Here is a 22,266-nt window from a genome sequence, read left to right as displayed (position 1 = left end):
TTAAATAAGGACCAATAAGATCAGCCGACAATAACTTCTCCTTCTTTCTGTTCTTCATCAGTCCTCCTTTGTCCACTCCTGAACGTAGATCTCTTTCATCCGCTTCCATGCATTTCTGTCTTGTGCTGTTTGAGACCATCTTTTCCTCGCAATCGGTTTGATATCGTCTAGCCACCCTACGGTACGCTTAACCAAGCGACAATAACTGGAAAAGAGAATTAAAATTGCGGTATTGACCCATAAGACCTGCCTGCGGTAAATGACTAGATTTACTAGCAGCGCAAATAGTGCATTTCCTAACATAACGGTAAACAGCCATATTTGCCCAATAATACAGTTCAGCAACTCTAGACAACGTTTTAGAGATGCCTAAATGACCGGCTGTTTCATGATCGTGAAACTTCTCAAGAATTTCCTATCTATGAGCTGTAGGTACAACAATTTAAAGAAGAAGAGGTTTCTTACAATGAGGTTCGAGAGGTCATCAACAAACTGTGTTTTCCCTGAGGTTTTGAAAAGGGCAATAGTAATTCCAGTGTTTAAGAAGGAATCCACTGAGATGTTAAATACCGACCCATTTCTATACTTCCTGTGGTGTCGAAGGTTGTAGAAAAATGTATGGCTTTAGAGATAGTGCAGCACTGTGAAGAAAATGGTCTATTTAGTAAATCCCAGTTTGGCTTTAGTTGTGGCAGAGACGCTGTAAAGGGTATTCTCCGGCATCAGTACAGCACTGTCCTCTTCTGTGACCTGAGCAAGGCTTTTGACTGTGTGAGCGCACAAAGTGTTGGCCTTATCCCTTCTTATTTGTCACAGAGATCTCAGATGTCACAATATGTCTTGATTGGCGTGCCCCAGGGTTCAATTTTGGGCCCTATTTTTTTTTTTAATATACATAAATAACTTGCCCTCCATGAATCTGGACGCTAGGTGTGTTTGCCGATGACACCACAATGTTGGTCAGGGGCTGTACATTGGGGGAGGTTATGCATAGGTCCGACGCGGCAGAACGTGAGTTAGAGAAGTGATTTGACTGACTTTCTCTACCAGAGACCTGGAAGTGGCCAATGATGGGATTGCGTCGGCAAACTTTTTGAGCGTTCTCGTGGACCGCGTCTGAAATGTCCGAAGGAAAGTAATCAAGTTTGACGCCCTCTAGCGGCCAAACGGGGCAAGTTAGCGGTGCCCGCTCAACGTCACGTGATAGCTCTAATCATTAGCCACTTACGATCATTTAATATGTCTATATGGTACGTTTCAAATAATCAAGTTATTCGCGATTTTTTGGAAAAATGCACCAAATATTTGTCAACATTAAGGTTTTTCCTGACCTATTATACTGACCGCCGCCTGAATTAAAGTGTTTTTTAGTAAATATTTTGAAAACGGTTAGATTTACATAAAAACTACAAGAGTGCAAAATTGTTCCTAATGGACCACTAAACCAAACTACGTAACGTTTGAACTTCAATGCAGTTGCCAGTATACAAATGATCTTGAACTAGTCTAGAAGCTTTTAAACAAAATCAAGGCAGTCTAAAAGCTTCCGTACGCTTTTAAAACTAGTTTGTAGAACCGTCCACTAGGTGTCCAGAACCTTCAATGTTCCTAAAGTAATCTAAAAGGATTTCAAAACACTGCAGAAAAACCAAAATGCTTCTAAAACAGTCGGAAGCCTTTCAAAACAATCTAGAAGCTTCCAAAAGCTTTTAGAACAGTCTAAAAGATTCCAACTAGTCCAGATGCTTCCAAAAGATATCAAAACAGTCTAAAAGCATCAAAAAAATTCTAGATCCGTCTAGGAATTTCCAAATGCCTCTAAAGCATTCTAGAACCTTCAATATGCTCTTATAAACTGTCCAAAAACTTTCCAAATGTCTAAAATCTTTAAAAAATTTCTAAAATTCAAAAAAAGTAAAAATATTTGCATCTCTGAAAGAGGTTTGTGCTTTTTTGAGGAAAATAATTTTACTTATTAAGCGTTTTTTTCACACGATTTGAGTGCTTTTTAATCCGGACTCTAATGGCGTTTTCGATTGGCAAGTTTAGTGCAAAACTAAAGCATCTGTGTCCTGCTCTATCAAATGTCATTGAAACAGTGTGGCAATACACTGGTTTTGCACTAAACCTGCCATTAGAATGAGTATGAATGTTTTTACTTTCACTTCTACACTCACTACTCCACAGTGGAAATATGGACTACTTCTTTTCAATTAAATTAGGTAGCTTTAAGTGTAATTTTGCAAACCGTTGGCCTGCTACAGCCTTCCAAATAGCGAAAATTCCAATGTTTAATAGAAAACCAGAACATTTAGAGAGAAACTGATTAGATCAAAAACTGTCTAGATTAAAGGAACAAAAATCTGTTGTTGCCACTGTTTCATATAGATGCGGCGACGCTGGAATCACAAAAATATTTTAAATGTATTCCTTATGGTCTTATACTTAATAAAATTTTTGTTTCAAACATATATTTTTTCATTATTTTTTCTGCAACACTTATACCAGTGCGTATAAGTTGCCCATCCCTACTGCAAAAAGACTAATGTCACTGGGATTTCCACTGTTTCGCACATTCCTATTCTTCGACTTAAGAGTAGTGGGCGGTTATGTCTTTCTCTCTCTTGTGCGTACCACGGCTAATGTAGTAGAAAAAGACAAAACGTCTATGTATTACAGATCCTGATCTTATAAGAATCGGTTTAGTTTTTCAGTCCCCTTCCGCCAAAATTATCAATTAACAATTTATTTATCTGTATTTACATTTATGTTTTTTGTCTTGCTGTTTCGGAATTACAAAAAAAAGCCTAAAAAAGACGTGCGTTTAAGTTTAAAATAACTGTAAATAATAGTGTTGGTTTGTGTCAATTAGCAAAAACGTTTTAGATATTTGGGTTTCACCCCTCAGTATTACCCTCTGTTTGTGGATTTCAGGTAAGCACTAATCATTACCCCCTGTATAAACACATTTTTGTCGATTTTTATGCTTAATCATTAATATTGGGTTTGCCAATGATTCCAAGTTGTTTTTATGGTTATCTTTTGCCAAAACAAGAATATAAACATAAACACAGGTTATAAAACCTTATATTTATTACTTAAACTGACTTTTGGCTGTTTTTAACGCTCTGCTGGCTTGTTTTGTCTGGTTTTATTATGTTTATTACTAAAAAAATCCTGGAAACAACATCATGAAAACATTTCCTGTATTTTACATTTTTAAATATGGTGGAAACAATTCTCCAGGCCCATTGGTTGAAAATGTTGAATTCAACCAATCAGAGAATTCCGTTCATGTCAGACCATTTCACACTAGCCAACTTCACTTGTTTTTTTAGTTTTTTTTACTGTGTGTGCAGTGTTTTAAAGTAATCTTTATTAAAAATCTGTTTTTTGTGGTATTTGGACTGAATCCAATTAGTTTTTAATTACAGAGTGTACAGGGAAACTAGGTAAGTAAATTACACCTAAATTTGGTTATTTTGATTCATATTCCCATTTATAATAACATGCTTGGGTTTGATTGTATGTACTTGCAGCAATCATAGTGTTATTGTCATCTTTTACTTCCCATACAGATTGATTTGCTCAATAAGGGCCCTTTTTTAAAATGTACTTGTCTTATGCCTGTTTTTCCCACACTTCCAAGTCAATTATTATAAGAGTATAACTAAAGCTAAGTTGAGGTTTGAATGTGACAGATAAAGGGCAAAATAACACAGTCTAAACTAAACTTTAGACTGTCAACTCAACTTGGTTAATGTTAAGGAAAGGGGCATGTAGGGTTTATAGATGTAATCATGAAGCAATAAAGTGTTTCAACCTTAGTTTTAACATTGATAGTGCAAGTAATTGGATTTAAGGCCAAAACTAACAACACCATCATGGTTTTTTTCAACTATCCAACTTATATTAACATTTCTTCAGGAGTCTAGAAGGTGATTTGCACCATCATACTTTAACCGCCATTTGCACTGTCAAACTTCAAGCCTAGCTTAAGTTAAGTGTGATTGAGACTGTGACTTTATACAGCTCTATTCTACACTGTGTGAACCACTTTTAACTTAAGCTTGCCTTAAAGTACAAGGGTGCAAATGAGGGTAAGTCAAGCTTAAGTTAAGTGTGGTATAGACTGTAACATATACAGGTGAAAACATTACATTCTGAACACACTTAACTTAAGCTTTGTTTGAAGTATGATAGTGGTGAATCGCAGTCGAGTTGGCAGTTAGTGACAAAGTCACATGTCAAGTTAAAACATAAAGTTTAAAATACAAAATATGAATTATCCAAGAGAGGAGAAGCCAAAATTAACAAAATATCAAACCTCTTATTCAATGCAACACAAAAAAATACTCCAAACTTTAAGATAAAATATGTATTTTCAAAAACTAAAAGCCAAATTAGTAAATACAATTAAAAAACTTTAAATTTGTCAGTTCTTCCATTTTATTTTCCTGATTGTTTGGATTTTATATTTTTTGTAATTATAATAATTTAACATGTGACTTGTATCACCAAAGAGTGATTGCACCATCTGAGGCACCATCATATTTAAACAAAACTTAAGTTAAAAATAGTTCAGACTATGACTTTTTTGTTTTGTCACATTCAAAACCAAACTCAAATTCAGTTTCAACAATTAGGAGGCTAGCTGCAAAATTATTTATTTACTATAAACTCTACAGATATAAATATCCAATTACAGAGTAGGAAACAGAATCTACATTTGTTTTAACTATGTATATGTCTAATTATACCTAATACTAGTATTATTTAAACTAATTAGATTAAATTAATTCATTTGTTCTTCTTTTAAATTAATTCAAACCTACACTAAATATATCAATAATATCCTGAATTTGGTTATATAGACTACACATATTGAAACACAAAACTCAAACTCAATCTAGCCAATAGTCAATAGTTCAGAATTACCTACTTATAAAATTGTGAATCAGTTTATACAGGAATAGATGCAATTTTTCTATGATTTTCTAGAGGTTTAAGATTGTGTTTTCATAACATCAAATTTGGGAATATGGATTTCAAACCTACCAGTTTCCTTATAATATCTTAAGAATGTATTTTGCACTCTCTTCTTTGAAGGCTTTTGTAAAATCAGTGTAAATCACATCGACCTGGCATTTGTTATCCAAATTTTCAGCAATGCATTGGGCAATATTACACAGATTTGTAGATTGCACGAAAACCATGCTGATATACACTGATTTTCTTGTGTACAAAACCATAAACATATTTGTATATAATAGATTCAAATAACTTGGCAGGACATGATAGTAAAGAAATAGGCCTGTAATTTTGTATATCAGATGTTTTCCCTTTTTTGAATATGGGACATACCTACTATGGTCTCCTTCCATTTTCCTGGAAAATTTTTTGTTCCAAAGGAGGGGTAATTACTGTACTTCTTCTTTTATACCTTTGAAAAGGACTTAATACAAGTCAAACCAGTGGGAAAACTGTGATGTTGTGTTATTTTTAGGATTAAGTAAATCATTTTTGAAAAACCCAATCAAATTAATGTCACTGTCATATTCCACAATGTATTTTTACGGCAAATGGCGACCTAAGTCAAAACCAACTTAGAATCAAACTGTTTTTTAGCTTTTTTAACATAAAAGTACATTTGTAACATGTAATACATCATTTTAATGCAAAAACAAAATAGCGTCCATAAGAAAACAAGAAGTTTATGATGGTATCTTGGTATCTCGAGACCGAAACGTCGGAATTGAAAACGAAATACACAGAAAGATAGTCCTTAAAAAGTTGCTCTAACAATGTTGAAGCCAAATTTAAGAATTTTTGAAATTAGCGAAAATACAGCACTTTTTTGAAAATGACCGTTTTTGGTTCTACGAAAATAATTCAAAAACGAAGCAAAAATTAAATATTTTTAAAACGGTGTTGGATTGCCTATTAGATTCTCTAAAACTTTCCCCATTTAACCTTTGCAATAGCTCTTACGGGAAGCAAGATCCCTGTATAGAGAATCGTAGAACATACTGTATAAGTTTTGTCAATGTCTCTTAATTTAGTTTCATGTACTTGATTGTATATTTTTTGGGTATTGTATTCTTGTGACGAAAATATCACAGAAAACATGTTAATAAATTTGAAAGGTAGCAAATTTTATCCAATTTATTATTTACTAGTGAAGGAGTAATGAGTTTGTTTTTGGCGCAAAAAACTGAAATACTTATGATTCTTGAGACATCAGCAAATATGTGGATTAATTCAATGCTTCTAGTATGTATAGAAATGACCAACAGTGTGGATTATTTTCACAGCTTTCTTTAAAAACTATCCTTGAAATAAAGTTATTTTAAGTGTTATATTCTATTATTATATACTTTTATCGTTGTCGTTTTATAAAGATTTATTTCATCATCATCAAGGTCTCAATCTCAGTTTTGTAATTGCACTTCAGGGCGTAGGTTTAAGTAATAGTAATCTGTAAAAAGTAATACCAAATTAAGAAGCAAAGTGTACTCAAAGTATTGTTTTTTTTTAGTTCCCCATTGAATATTCGTACATGTCGTTAGGATGTCATACTATAATATTGCGCTTTTTCTGTAGTGGTTGTGAATCCATATTAACCCCGATTTTTTTTAGGTACAATTTGCTGACTGAAAAAATGGTTGATCGTAAAGGAAAGGAATCTTATTACAAATGTTTGACTTGCAAAGAGTGTTTTGATGATCTGCGTGAAGTCAAATTCCACCAACACCAACCAACATGCAAGTATTTCTGCGAGAGGTGTCGTCGACAGCTTGACACTAAACTTGCCATTGTGATCCATGTTATTGAGCATAATATGGACGATAAACCGGAACCTGAATATGAATGTGAACAATGTTTTTTGGAATTCTACAATTTGGACGAATATGAGCAGCACCGAAACAGTTGTCTTAGAGAAACTGTTGCTTCGCAAACTAATTTGAACAGTTCAGATTCAAATTTACATTCAATTCATCACAGTGAAAGTGAACAACAAACTCAACATACTGCTGAAATTAACGGTCATCTTAAAATTCTTGGTTCAGACAATATTCTTGAAAAGTCGAAATATTATTGCAAGTACTGTACCATACGTTTTCAGTCACAGTCTAATCTCAACAACCATTTGACAACTAACTTAGATGACCAACAGTATGGCTGTAACGAGTGCGGAAAGTTTTTTTTAGATAAAAGTTCTCTTATAAAGCACTTAGAGATACATAACAGTCGAAAACCCTATAAATGCGACACACGGCTAAAATGTATTGCAAAAAGTGCAAAAAAACCGTTATAAATGTAAATATTGTGACAAATTTTTTGCATATACATCTAATTTAAGAAGGCATATTAATATTCACACGGGTCAAAGACCATTTAAATGTAAATATTGTGACAAATGTTTTACACAAGCTGCTAATTTAAAAACTCATATTAGGAGTCACACCGGTGAAAAACCTTTTAAATGTAAATATTGTGACAAATGTTTTACACAAGCTGCTAATTTAAAAACTCATATTAGGAGTCACACCGGTGAAAAACCTTTTAAATGTAAATATTGTGACAAATGTTTTACGACTAAAGGTACTTTAAGCAACCATATTAAAACCCACACTGGTGAAAAACCTTTTAAATGTAAATATTGTGACAAATGTTTTACGACTAAACGTACTTTAAGCAACCATATTAAAACCCACACTGGTGAAAAGCCTTTTAAATGTAAATATTGTGACAAATGTTTTACACAAGCTGTTAATTTAAAAACTCATATTAGGAGTCACACCGGTGAAAAACCTTTTAAATGTAAATATTGTGACAAATGTTTTACACAAGCTGTTAATTTAAAAACTCATATTAGGAGTCACACCGGTGAAAAACCTTTTAAATGTAAATATTGTGACAAATGTTTAACGACTAAAAGTTCTTTAAGCGACCATATTAAAACCCACACTGGTGAAAAGCCTTTTAAATGTAAATACTGTGACACATTTTTCAGAACTAAATCTAACCTCAGTAGACATGTTAAGATTCATTCACATCGTTGAAAAGCCTTTTAAATGTAAAGTTTGTGGAAAAGGTTTTTCATTCGTTTCTCGTTTAAGTGGACATACTAAGATTCATACTGATGAAAAGTCATTTAAATGTAATGTTTGTGGAAAATGGTTTAAGACTAAAGGTAATTTAAACGTCCATATTCATCGGCAAATATTTTACGCAAAGATCTAGTTTAAGTAGACATATGAGGATTCACACCAGTGAATAGTATTTTAAATGTAAAGATTGTACAAAAAGTTTTGCATTAGCATCTCGTTTAAAGCGTCATACAAAAAATCACACCGGTTAAAGATTTCCGGTTTTGAGCGTGTTTTTTATTTAAAATACTTCTAATATTAAGTAATATTTTTTGCGAAAACAGCAGGATGGAAAATGAGTACTCTCAACACGGTTGAATCTATTGATATCTGTGCATATTTTTTATTTTACTTTTCCTCATCCTCACAGAATCTGCAGTTTCTGTGTTTTCCCAGGCCTATCTGCTTCAGGTGGTCTCTCAAGCGATAGCATAAGAGGAAACCTGTGATTGAGCGAAAGTTTTATTTCTCAATTTTACAAATTTTTTACTTTTTTCCCAGGTTGTAACCTCCAAGAAGTTTCTTAGAGTGTGCCAATTCAGAGTTGCTCCCAGAGCTTGGATGTTTCGTGTTCCTCTTTCAATTTGAGCTCGTGTTTACAGGTGTATTCCCCCAAGCCACAGAGGGGTTCTGGTCTTGTAAAAGGAGTCTCGGTCCCTTTTTTAGCCAGAATGTTAGCTTTCTCTTAATTCTGGAACCCAGAGCAAGGTGACTTTATTAGTTCCGCCTAGTTCATTAATTTTGCCTAGACGTTTCCAGTCAGAATTGCAATATCCTGATTGAGATAGCCATTGTCGATTCTGAAAGAGGTAATTTCTAATTGACTCCGAGTATTTGGTTCTCTTGTGTATTTTGGATCCATCCGCATACCATTTATATGGTGTGTTCGCTCAGACGGTAAGTAACAGATTCATTGGTCCACTCTTTCTTGTTGCTTAACGTACTTACAAAGTTATATTTTCTAATAGTTTCATCTGGCGGATACGTCAGATGAAACTACCGCTGTAGGACCTGTTCTCATGGCTCCTGTTATGCATAAGCATGCCAGTCTTCTAAGGGTAATCATGGTGGTATACATCCCTTTCAGAATGATTAGGTTACAACCCCAGGTTCTTTGTATATAGCTAAAAAGAGATGGACAGTACATACAGTAATTCAAACTGACTTAAAAAGTGAAGGAGTCCGCTGCGTGTGTGCAATTATCTTAGTCGAATGCTTGAACAAAATCTTGTCAACGCTCATCGTTGGTATTTTTTTCTTTACATGTATTGCGGCATTATTATAGAGTATGGCGCACGTGAAAACAATTTTTTGCGTGATTTCATCAGTGGTCCATATAGGTATAACAGACATCATCATCATCAATCAGCCTATATTGTCATTCACTGCTGGACTAAGCCCTTCCCCAGTGTCTTCCATCTGTTCCGGTTTTTTGCCTCTCTTCAAGGATTTCCAAATTTTCTTTGATTGAGCAGTTTTCACATTAGTTTGTTGTACTTTCCAGGACAAAAGGTTCTAACCAAACTTGCTTTGGCTGGACTTTATTGGGTATAAAAAGCCATATCTATACATATCTGGATCAGAAATGAAGCGTTCTTTGATTTTTCACTCACAACTTCTAATCAACTACACGAAAAAATAAAAAAAACAGCGTAGTGACAAAAATAAACCGTTACAAGAAATCGAAATATTATTGCAAGTACTGTAATATAGGTTTTCATTTACAGTCTGAACTAAACAGACATTTGACAACTAACTTAGAAAGCCAACAGTATGGCTGCAATGAGTGTGGAAAGTTTTATTTTGATAAAAGTCTTTTTATAAAGCACATAAAGAGACCTAATAAATGTGACAGACACCAAAAATGTTTTGCGAAATTAAATGCCCACACAGATGAAAAGCCATTTAAATGTGAACTTTGTGGCAAATATTTTACGCGTAGATCTTATTTAAAGCAACACATTAAGATTCACACCGGTGAAACGTCATTTAAATGTAAACATTGTGACATTAGTTTTGTATGTGCTTCTCATTTAAAAACCCATACTATGATTCACACCGGTGAAAACCCGTTTAAATGTAAAGAGTGTGGAAAATGTTTCAGGCAGCAGTCAACTTTAAATAGGCATACTAAGATTCATACTGTTGAAAAGGCAATTAAATGTAAATACTGCCACATAAGTTTTGTACGTGCTTTTCATTTAAAAACCCATATTACTATGATTCACACCGGTGGAAAGCCTTTTCAATGTAAATACTGTGAAAAATGTTTTGTGCAATCGGTTAATTTAAAAAAACATATTATGATTCACACTGGCGAAGAACCTTTTAAATGTAAAGAGTGTGGAAAATGTTTTAGACAAAAGATTGCTTTAAACTTGCATACTAAGAATCATATTGGTGAAAAGCCATTTAACTGTTACATGTAAGGATTGTTTCTCAATTCCTTGAATGCACGAGTTTTATGGTTTTTATATACATTTTTTTTACTAAAAATATTGTCAGGGCACTGCAAAAAATTAAATAATTTGTAAATATTTTATTGTTGCAATTGTGCATTCAAAATCTTGCTCGCAAGTTGTCTGCTTATGGAATAACTATGGGTAGGTTCTTGGGTTCTGGTCCGTAATGAAACAAAGGGATCAATTGATGAAAACACACAACAATGATTAGAAAGGCATTATTACCAAATTAAAAAAAAATTGTTCATTTTGTATCCAATTAATAGGAAAAACACAGGACCGACTCAAATTGTGTACGCCCAGAACACCAACGGAATTGCATACAAAGTTAGAGCCAATCCTACAGACGAATCACATCAGAATGCTCAGACTCGTCACTTAAAGTCACATGCATTTTAATGTCAGATACATGCCAATTTCCCAAATTATTTTCATCCCTGTCAACCAAAGGGTATACCAAATTAGAGAGGACTTAGGTGCCAACTTGGCAGCAAAACCGTCTACTGCTTTAGATAAAACATAATTTCTCTTCCAGACCTGATCTCCAACACGATACTTTACATCTCTTGTTCGAAAATCAGAACGTTGCTTACTTTGAATGTAAGATTTATGAAGTCGTTTCAGAACTTCTTCATAGATCTTAGGTAATTCCTGAACTGTATCGGGGTGCATGCACTGTATCAGAAATTTCCAGTTTATTGTCGGCATTATCACTGATGATTAAACCATAAATGGTCCATCAACAAGTACATTTTTGGCAAAGTTTAAAAATGCAGAAGAGAAACCAGTAATTTCATGTTTAGCCAGTCTAATAGCCTGGGCAACTTGGAAAATAGATTTATCCCATTATTGCCGTGATTATTACTTGGTTGATCCAATCCACCACAACAAGAACGTACTGGTTTCCCGATTTTGATCTTAAATAAGGACCAATAAGATCAGCCGACAATAACTTCTCCTTCTTTCTCTTCTTCATCAGTCCTCCTTTGTCCACTCCTGAACGTAGATCTCTTTCATCCGCTTCAATGCATTTCTGTCTTGTGCTGTTTGAGACCATATTTTCCCCGCAATCGGTTTGATATCGTCTAGCCACCCTACGGTACGCTTAACCAAGCGATAATAACTGGAAAAGAGAATTAATATTGCGGTATTGACGCATAAGACCTGCCTGCGGTAAATGACTAGATTTACTAGCAGCGCAAATAGTGCATTTCCTAACATAACGGTAAACAGCCATATTTGCCCAATAATACAGTTCAGCAACTCTAGACAACGTTTTAGAGATGCCTAAATGACCGGCTGTTTCATGATCGTGAAACTTCTCAAGAATTTCCTATCTATGAGCTGTAGGTACAACAATTTACCGCCAGGCAGACCACCAGAAGAGGTGGAGGGATAGCTGGATGTCGACGTCGCAAGGAACTCCTTAAAGCTGGAAAAACAGGCTGAAAGCCTATTTCAAGAAGAAGAAGAGGTTTCTTACAATGAGGTTCGAGAGGTCATCAACAAACTGTGTTTTCCCTGAGGTTTTGAAAAGGGCAATAGTAATTCCAGTGTTTAAGAAGGAATCCACTGAGATGTTAAATACCGACCCATTTCTATACTTCCTGTGGTGTCGAAGGTTGTAGAAAAATGTATGGCTTTAGAGATAGTGCAGCGCTGTGAAGAAAATGGTCTATTTAGTAAATCCCAGTTTGGCTTTAGTTGTGGCAGAGACGCTGTAAAGGGTATTCTCCGGCATCAGTACAGCACTGTTCTCTTCTGTGACCTGAGCAAGGCCTTTGACTGTGTGAGCGCACAAAGTGTTGGCCTTATCCCTTCTTATTTGTCACAGAGATCTCAGATGTCACAATATCTTGATTGGCGTGCCCTAGGGTGCAATTTTGGGCCCTATTTTTTTTAATATAGATAAGTGACTTGCCCTCACTGAATCTGGACGCTAGGTGTACACTGTTTGCCGATGACACAACAATGTCGGTCAGGGGCTGAACATTGGGGGAGGTTATGCATAGGTCCGAGGCGGCAGAACGTGAGTTAGAGAAGTGGTTTGGCACAAACCAACTCCTGCTGAACAAAAGCAAAACGGTTCGACTAACTTTCTCTACCAGAGACCTGGAAGTGGCCAATGATGGGATTACGTCGGCAAACTTTTTGAGCGTTCTCGTGGACCGCGTCTGAAATGTCCGAAGAAAAGTAATCAAGTTTGACGCCCTCTAGCGGCCAAACGGGGCAAGTTAGCGGTGCCCGCTCAACGTCACGTGATAGCTCTAATCATTAGCCACTTACGATCATTTAATATGTCTATATGGTACGTTTCAAATAATCAAGTTATTCGCGATTTTTTGGAAAAATGCACCAAATATTTGTCAACAAAGGTTTTTCCTGACCTATTATACTGACCGCCGCCTGAATTAAAGTGGTTTTTAGTAAATATTTTGAAAACGGTTAGATTTACATAAAAACTACAAGAGTGCAAAATTGTTCCTAATGGACCACTAAACCAAACTACGTAACGTTTGAACTTCAATACAGTTGCCAGTATACAGGGTGTGCACAAAATTGTTAGCGAATCATTATTTTTGCTCCTTCTGTACACAATTGTTTAGATACAATGTTTTGCTCTACAGCAGTGAAAAGAGTAGTTCAAAACGATTTGTTTGAGTGGTTGAACCACTCTGAACTCCCAAAAATAACTAAGCTACAGGGTTAAAGTATTGAAAAGTGCATCAAAGTAGTTTTTGGAAAATATCTCGAAAACGGTTAGAATTACAAAAAAAAACACCACAAAAACTCCAAAATGCTTCTCAAGCAGTCGAAAGTCTTCCAAAACAGTCTAGAAGTTTCCAAAAGCTTTTAGAACGCTTTAAAGGCTTCCAAATGATCTTGAACTAGTCTAGAAGCTTTTAAACAAAATCAAGGCAGTCTAAAAGCTTCCGTATGCTTTTAAAACTAGTTTGTAGAACCGTCTACTAGGTGTCCAGAACCTTCAATGTTCCTAAAGTAATCTAAAAGGATTTCAAAACACTGCAGAAAAACCAAAATGCTTCTAAAACAGTCGGAAGCCTTTTGGAAGCTTCTAGAACATTCTAAAAGATTCCAACTAGCCCAGATGCTCCCAAAAGATATCAAAATAGTCGAAAAGCTTCAAAAAAATTCTAGAACCGCCTAAGAATTTCCAAATGCCTCTAATGCATTCCAGAACCTTCAACATGCTCTTTAAACTGTCTAAAAACCTTCCAAATGTCTCTATGTCTAAAATCTTTCGTATATGCTTCTAAAGCAGTTTAAAAGTTTGAAAAAATTTCTAGAACTCAAAAAAGTAAAAATATTTGCATCTCTGAAAGAGTTTTGTGCTTTTTAAAGCTTTTTTGAGGAAAATAATTTTACTTATTAAGCGCTTTTTTCACGATTTTAGTGCTTTTTAATCCGGACTCTAATGGCGTTTTCGATTGGCAAGTTTAGTGCAAAACTAAAGCATCTGTATCCTGCTCTATCAAATGTCATTGAAATAGTGTGGCAATACACTGGTTATGAGAGATTATATGCCATTAGTATGAGTATGAATGTTTTACTTTCACTTATACACTAACTACTCCACAGTGGAAATATGGACTACTTCTTTTCAATTAAATTAGGTAGCTTTAAGTGTAATTTTGCAAACCGTTGGCCTGCTACAGCCTTCCAAATAGCGAAAATTCCAATGTTTAATAGAAAACCAGAACATTTAGAGAGAAACTGATTAGATCAAAAACTGTCTAGATTAAAGGAACAAAAATCTGTTGTTGCCACTGTTTCATATAGATGCGGCGACGCTGGAATCACAAAAATATTTTAAATGTATTCCTTATGGTAATTTTTGTTTCAAACATATATTTTTTCATTATTTTTTCTGCAACACTTATACCAGTGCGTATAAGTTGCCCATCCCTACTGCAAAAAGACTAATGTCACTGGGATTTCCACTGTTTCGCACATTCCTATTCTTCGACTTAAGAGTAGTGGGCGGTTATGTCTTTCTCTCTCTTGTGCCTACCACGGCTAATGTAGTAGAAAAAGACAAAACGTCTATGTATTACAGATCCTGATCTTATAAGAATTGGTTTAGTTTTTCGGCCCCTTCCGCCAAAATTATCAATTAACAATTTATTTATCTGTATTTACATTTATGAATGTTTTTTGTCTTGCTGTTTCCGAATTACAAAAAAAAGCCTAAAAAAGACGTGCGTTTAAGTTTAAAGTAACTGTAAATAATAGTGTTGGTTTGTGTCAATTAGCAAAAACGTTTTAGATATTTGGGTTTCACCCCTCAGTATTACCCTCTGTTTGTGGATTTCAGGTAAGCACTAATCATTACCCCCTGTATAAACACATTTTTGTCGATTTTTATGCTTAATCATTAATATTGGGTTTGCCAATGATTCCAAGTTGTTTTTATGGTTATCTTTTGCCAAAACAAGAATATAAACATAAACACAGGTTATAAAACCTTATATTTATTACTTAAACTGGGGCCCTAATAAGGGCCCTTTTTTAAAATGTACTTGTCTTATGCCTGTTTTTCCCACACTTCCAAGTCAGTTAATATAAGTATAACTAAAGCTAAGTTGAGGTTTGAATGTGACAGATAAAGGGCAAAATAACACAGTCTAAACTAAACTTTAGACTGTCAACAACTTGGTTAATGTTAAGGAAAGGGACATGTAGGGTTTATAGATGTAATCATGAAGCAATAAAGTGTTTCAACCTTAGTTTTAACATAGATAGTGCAAATAATTGGATTTAAGGCCAAAACTAATAACACCATCATGGTTTTAACTTATATTAACATTTCTTCAGGAGTCTAGAAGGTGATTTGCACCATCATACTGTAACCGCCATTTGCACTGTCAAACTTCAAGCCTAGCTAAAGTTAAGTGTGATCCAGACTGTGACTTTATACAGCTGTATTCTACACTGTGTGAACCACTCTTAACTTAAGCTTGCCTTAAAGTACAAGGGTGCAAATGGGGGTAAGTCAAGCTTAAGTTAAGTGTGGTGCAGACTGTAACATATACAGGTGAAAACATTACATTCTGAACACACTTGTTTGAACTATGACAGTGGTGAATGGCAGTCGAGATGGCAGTTAGTGACAAAGTCACATGTCAAGTTAAAACATAAAATTTAAAATACAAAATATGAATTATCCAAGAGAGGAGAAGCCAAAATTAACAAAATATCAAACCTCTTATTCAATGCAACACAAAAAAATCATCCAAACTTTAAGAAATTAAAAAACTTTAAATTTGTCTGTTCTTCCATTTTATTTTCCTGATTGTTTGGATTTTATATTTTTTGTAATTATAATAATTTAACTTGTGACTTGTATCACCAAAGAGTGATTGCACCATCTGAGGCATCATCATATTTAAACAAAACTTAAGTTAAAAATAGTTCAGACTATGACTTTTTTGTTTTGTCACATTCAAAACCAAACTCAAATTCAGTTTCAACAATTAGGAGGCTAGCTGCAAAATTATTTATTTACTATAAACTCTACAGATATAAATATCCAATTACAGAGTAGGAAACAGAATCTACATTTGTTTTAACTATGTACTGTCTAATTATACCTAATACTAGTATTATTTAAACTAATTAGATTAAATTAATTCATTTGTTCTTCTTTTAAATTAATTCAAACCTACACTAAATATATCAATAATATCCTGAATTTGGTTATATAGACTATACATATTGAAACACCAAAACTCAATCTAGTCAATAGTTCAGAATTACCTACTTAGTTTATACAGGTATAGATGCGATTTTTCTATGATTTTCTAGAGGTTTAAGATTGTGTGTTTTCATAACATCAAATTTGGGAATATGGATTTCAAACCTACCAGTTTCCTTATAATAACTTAAGAATCTATTTTGCACTCTTTCAATGGTGTATTTATGATTGTTACTGTCTTGTACTGTACTTGTACTGTCTTTGTTATTTGGTGCATTCGAGACCTAAATGTCAACTCTGAATCAAAACCAGTCACTCCAAGATCCTGCATTTCTGAAACCTGAGAGCCATCCCATCAGTGTTTTGTCTTTTTGTAGGTGAAGTTTATTAGGCTCATTTTTCTAGACAACTGAAGGACACAGCTCTTGCTAACATTAATATTAAGTTCAAAAATTTGACAATCTCATTGCCTACCCTGCAGTATAATTTCAAATCATCAGCAAACATCAATACAATTTGTAACCCCACCCACTATGCTGTTGCAAAAACATAAGAAATCCAAGGTAAGAATCTTGCAGAATACCTGAATTGGTCAAATAATACTTTGACTGAAATCCTTTAAGACTACCTGTGTTGTTTCCTATTTCTTAAATATGAAAATGTTACCAAATTTCCATGAAAGCCAAATTCGTTCTTCAATTTGGACAGCAAAATAGAATGTGACACCTTATCGAAGGCTTTTGTAAAATCAGTGTAAATCACATTGACCTGGCATTTGTTATCCAAATTTTCAGCAATGCATTGGGCAATATTACACAGATTTGTAGATTGCACGAAAACCATGCTGATATACACTGATTTTCTTGTGTACAAAACCATAAACATATTTGTATATAATAGATTCAAATAACTTGGCAGGACATGATAGTAAAGAAATAGGCCTGTAATTTTGTATATCAGATGTTTTCCCTTTTTTGAATATGGGACATACCTACTATGGTCTCCTTCCATTTTCCTGGAAAATTTTTTGTTCCAAAGGAGGGGTAATTACTGTACTTCTTCTTTTATACCTTTGAAAAGGACTTAATACAAGTCAAACCAGTGGGAAAACTGTGATGTTGTGTTATTTTTAGGATTAAGTAAATCATTTTTGAAAAACCCAATCAAATTAATGTCACTGTCATATTCCACAATGTATTTTTACGGCAAATGGCGACCTAAGTCAAAACCAACTTAGAATCAAACTGTTTTTTAGCTTTTTTAACATAAAAGTACATTTGTAACATGTAATACATCATTTTAATGCAAAAACAAAATAGCGTCCATAAGAAAACAAGAAGTTTATGATGGTATCTTGGTATCTCGAGACCGAAACGTCGGAATTGAAAACGAAATACACAGAAAGATAGTCCTTAAAAAGTTGCTCTAACAATGTTGAAGCCAAATTTAAGAATTTTTGAAATTAGCGAAAATACAGCACTTTTTTGAAAATGACCGTTTTTGGTTCTACGAAAATAATTCAAAAACGAAGCAAAAATTAAATATTTTTAAAACGGTGTTGGATTGCCTATTAGATTCTCTAAAACTTTCCCCATTTAACCTTTGCAATAGCTCTTACGGGAAGCGAGATCCCTGTATAGAGAATCGTAGAACATACTGTATAAGTTTTGTCAATGTTTCTTAATTTAGTTTCATGTACTTGATTGTATATTTTTTGGGTATTGTATTCTTGTGACGAAAATATCACAGAAAACATGTTAATAAATTTGAAAGGTAGCAAATTTTATCCAATTTATTATTTACTAGTGAAGGAGTAATGAGTTTGTTTTTGGCGCAAAAAACTGAAATACTTATGATTCTTGAGACAGCAGCAAATATGTGGATTAATTCAATGCTTCTAGTATGTATAGAAATGACCAACAGTGTGGATTATTTTCACAGCTTTCTTTAAAAACTATCCTTGAAATAAAGTTATTTTAAGTGTTATATTCTATTATTATATACTTTTATCGTTGTCGTTTTATAAAGATTTATTTCATCATCATCAAGGTCTCAATCTCAGTTTTGTAATTGCACTTCAGGGCGTAGGTTTAAGTAATAGTAATCTGTAAAAAGTAATACCAAATTAAGAAGCAAAGTGTACTCAAAGTATTGTTTTTTTTTAGTTCCCCATTGAATATTCGTACATGTCGTTAGGATGTCATACTATAATATTGCGCTTTTTCTGTAGTGGTTGTGAATCCATATTAACCCCGATTTTTTTTAGGTACAATTTGCTGACTGAAAAAATGGTTGATCGTAAAGGAAAGGAATCTTATTACAAATGTTTGACTTGCAAAGAGTGTTTTGATGATCTGCGTGAAGTCAAATTCCACCAACACCAACCAACATGCAAGTATTTCTGCGAGAGGTGTCGTCGACAGCTTGACACTAAACTTGCCATTGTGATCCATGTTATTGAGCATAATATGGACGATAAACCGGAACCTGAATATGAATGTGAACAATGTTTTTTGGAATTCTACAATTTGGACGAATATGAGCAGCACCGAAACAGTTGTCTTAGAGAAACTGTTGCTTCGCAAACTAATTTGAACAGTTCAGATTCAAATTTACATTCAATTCATCACAGTGAAAGTGAACAACAAACTCAACATACTGCTGAAATTAACGGTCATCTTAAAATTCTTGGTTCAGACAATATTCTTGAAAAGTCGAAATATTATTGCAAGTACTGTACCATACGTTTTCAGTCACAGTCTAATCTCAACAACCATTTGACAACTAACTTAGATGACCAACAGTATGGCTGTAACGAGTGCGGAAAGTTTTTTTTAGATAAAAGTTCTCTTATAAAGCACTTAGAGATACATAACAGTCGAAAACCCTATAAATGCGACACACGGCTAAAATGTATTGCAAAAAGTGCAAAAAACCGTTATAAATGTAAATATTGTGACAAATTTTTTGCATATACATCTAATTTAAGAAGGCATATTAATATTCACACGGGTCAAAGACCATTTAAATGTAAATATTGTGACAAATGTTTTACACAAGCTGCTAATTTAAAAACTCATATTAGGAGTCACACCGGTGAAAAACCTTTTAAATGTAAATATTGTGACAAATGTTTTACACAAGCTGCTAATTTAAAAACTCATATTAGGAGTCACACCGGTGAAAAACCTTTTAAATGTAAATATTGTGACAAATGTTTTACGACTAAAGGTACTTTAAGCAACCATATTAAAACCCACACTGGTGAAAAACCTTTTAAATGTAAATATTGTGACAAATGTTTTACGACTAAACGTACTTTAAGCAACCATATTAAAACCCACACTGGTGAAAAGCCTTTTAAATGTAAATATTGTGACAAATGTTTTACACAAGCTGTTAATTTAAAAACTCATATTAGGAGTCACACCGGTGAAAAACCTTTTAAATGTAAATATTGTGACAAATGTTTTACACAAGCTGTTAATTTAAAAACTCATATTAGGAGTCACACCGGTGAAAAACCTTTTAAATGTAAATATTGTGACAAATGTTTAACGACTAAAAGTTCTTTAAGCGACCATATTAAAACCCACACTGGTGAAAAGCCTTTTAAATGTAAATACTGTGACACATTTTTCAGAACTAAATCTAACCTCAGTAGACATGTTAAGATTCATTCACATCGTTGAAAAGCCTTTTAAATGTAAAGTTTGTGGAAAAGGTTTTTCATTCGTTTCTCGTTTAAGTGGACATACTAAGATTCATACTGATGAAAAGTCATTTAAATGTAATGTTTGTGGAAAATGGTTTAAGACTAAAGGTAATTTAAACGTCCATATTCATCGGCAAATATTTTACGCAAAGATCTAGTTTAAGTAGACATATGAGGATTCACACCAGTGAATAGTATTTTAAATGTAAAGATTGTACAAAAAGTTTTGCATTAGCATCTCGTTTAAAGCGTCATACAAAAAATCACACCGGTTAAAGATTTCCGGTTTTGAGCGTGTTTTTTATTTAAAATACTTCTAATATTAAGTAATATTTTTTGCGAAAACAGCAGGATGGAAAATGAGTACTCTCAACACGGTTGAATCTATTGATATCTGTGCATATTTTTTATTTTACTTTTCCTCATCCTCACAGAATCTGCAGTTTCTGTGTTTTCCCAGGCCTATCTGCTTCAGGTGGTCTCTCAAGCGATAGCATAAGAGGAAACCTGTGATTGAGCGAAAGTTTTATTTCTCAATTTTACAAATTTTTTACTTTTTTCCCAGGTTGTAACCTCCAAGAAGTTTCTTAGAGTGTGCCAATTCAGAGTTGCTCCCAGAGCTTGGATGTTTCGTGTTCCTCTTTCAATTTGAGCTCGTGTTTACAGGTGTATTCCCCCAAGCCACAGAGGGGTTCTGGTCTTGTAAAAGGAGTCTCGGTCCCTTTTTTAGCCAGAATGTTAGCTTTCTCTTAATTCTGGAACCCAGAGCAAGGTGACTTTATTAGTTCCGCCTAGTTCATTAATTTTGCCTAGACGTTTCCAGTCAGAATTGCAATATCCTGATTGAGATAGCCATTGTCGATTCTGAAAGAGGTATTTCTAATTGACTCCGAGTATTTGGTTCTCTTGTGTATTTTGGATCCATCCGCATACCATTTATATGGTGTGTTCGCTCAGACGGTAAGTAACAGATTCATTGGTCCACTCTTTCTTGTTGCTTAACGTACTTACAAAGTTATATTTTCTAATAGTTTCATCTGGCGGATACGTCAGATGAAACTACCGCTGTAGGACCTGTTCTCATGGCTCCTGTTATGCATAAGCATGCCAGTCTTCTAAGGGTAATCATGGTGGTATACATCCCTTTCAGAATGATTAGGTTACAACCCCAGGTTCTTTGTATATAGCTAAAAAGAGATGGACAGTACATACAGTAATTCAAACTGACTTAAAAAGTGAAGGAGTCCGCTGCGTGTGTGCAATTATCTTAGTCGAATGCTTGAACAAAATCTTGTCAACGCTCATCGTTGGTATTTTTTTCTTTACATGTATTGCGGCATTATTATAGAGTATGGCGCACGTGAAAACAATTTTTTGCGTGATTTCATCAGTGGTCCATATAGGTATAACAGACATCATCATCATCAATCAGCCTATATTGTCATTCACTGCTGGACTAAGCCCTTCCCCAGTGTCTTCCATCTGTTCCGGCATTTAAATGTGAACTTTGTGGCAAATATTTTACGCGTAGATCTTATTTAAAGCAACACATTAAGATTCACACCGGTGAAACGTCATTTAAATGTAAACATTGTGACATTAGTTTTGTATGTGCTTCTCATTTAAAAACCCATATTACTATGATTCACACCGGTGGAAAGCCTTTTCAATGTAAATACTGTGACGAATGTTTTGTGCATCGGTTAATTTAAAAAAACGAATTATGATTCAAACTGACGAAGAACCTTTTAAATGTAAAGAGTGTGGAAAATGTTTTAGACAAAAGATTGCTTTAAACTTGCATACTAAGAATCATATTGGTGAAAAGCCATTTAACTGTTACATGTAAGGATTGTTTCTCAATTCCTTGAATGCACGAGTTTTATGTTTTTTATATACATTTTTGTTTACTAAAAATATTGTCAGGGCACTGCAAAAAATTAAATAATTTGTAAATATTTTATTGTTGCAATTGTGCATTCAAAATCTTGCTCGCAAGTTGTCTGCTTATGGAATAACTATGGGTAGGTTCTGGTCCGTAATGAAACAAAGGGATCAATTGATGAAAACACAAAACAATGAATAGAGAGGCATTATTACCAAATTAAAAAAAAATTGTTCATTTTGTATCCATTTAATAGGAAAAACACAGGACCGACTCAAATTGTGTACGCCCAGAACACCAACGGAATTGCATACAAAGTTAGAGCCAATCCTACA

The 22,266-nt window shown here is 34.1% G+C and overlaps 3 protein-coding genes across 3 annotated transcripts in view; all 3 read left to right on the top strand.

The window, feature by feature from the left end:
- Oseg2 (intraflagellar transport protein Oseg2) overlaps positions 1–22,266 on the top strand; it is a 346,413-nt gene that overhangs the window by 298,641 nt on the left and 25,506 nt on the right. The gene's annotated exons all lie outside the window — the stretch shown is intronic.
- On the top strand, positions 914–8,490 carry LOC145726091 (uncharacterized). The gene is made up of 3 exons (XM_081975036.1): positions 914–930; positions 6,640–7,104; positions 7,283–8,490. The coding sequence occupies exons 1-3, from the start codon at positions 914–916 to the stop codon at positions 8,064–8,066; spliced, it is 1,266 nt and encodes a 421-aa protein (XP_081831162.1). The 3' UTR covers positions 8,067–8,490.
- On the top strand, positions 14,751–20,447 carry LOC145726778 (uncharacterized). The gene is made up of 2 exons (XM_081976005.1): positions 14,751–14,951; positions 18,598–20,447. Exon 2 carries the CDS (start codon positions 18,620–18,622, stop codon positions 20,021–20,023), a length of 1,404 nt encoding a protein of 467 aa, XP_081832131.1. The 5' UTR covers positions 14,751–14,951; positions 18,598–18,619; the 3' UTR covers positions 20,024–20,447.

This window comes from Ips typographus, linkage group LG3 (genome assembly GCF_016097725.1).
Source record: "Ips typographus isolate SLU linkage group LG3, UJ_Ityp_2.0, whole genome shotgun sequence".
Taxonomy (NCBI): Eukaryota; Metazoa; Arthropoda; class Insecta; order Coleoptera; family Curculionidae; genus Ips; species Ips typographus.
The sequence above is the reverse complement of the archived record's forward strand: the minus strand, read 5'-3'. Positions and strand labels throughout refer to the sequence as shown.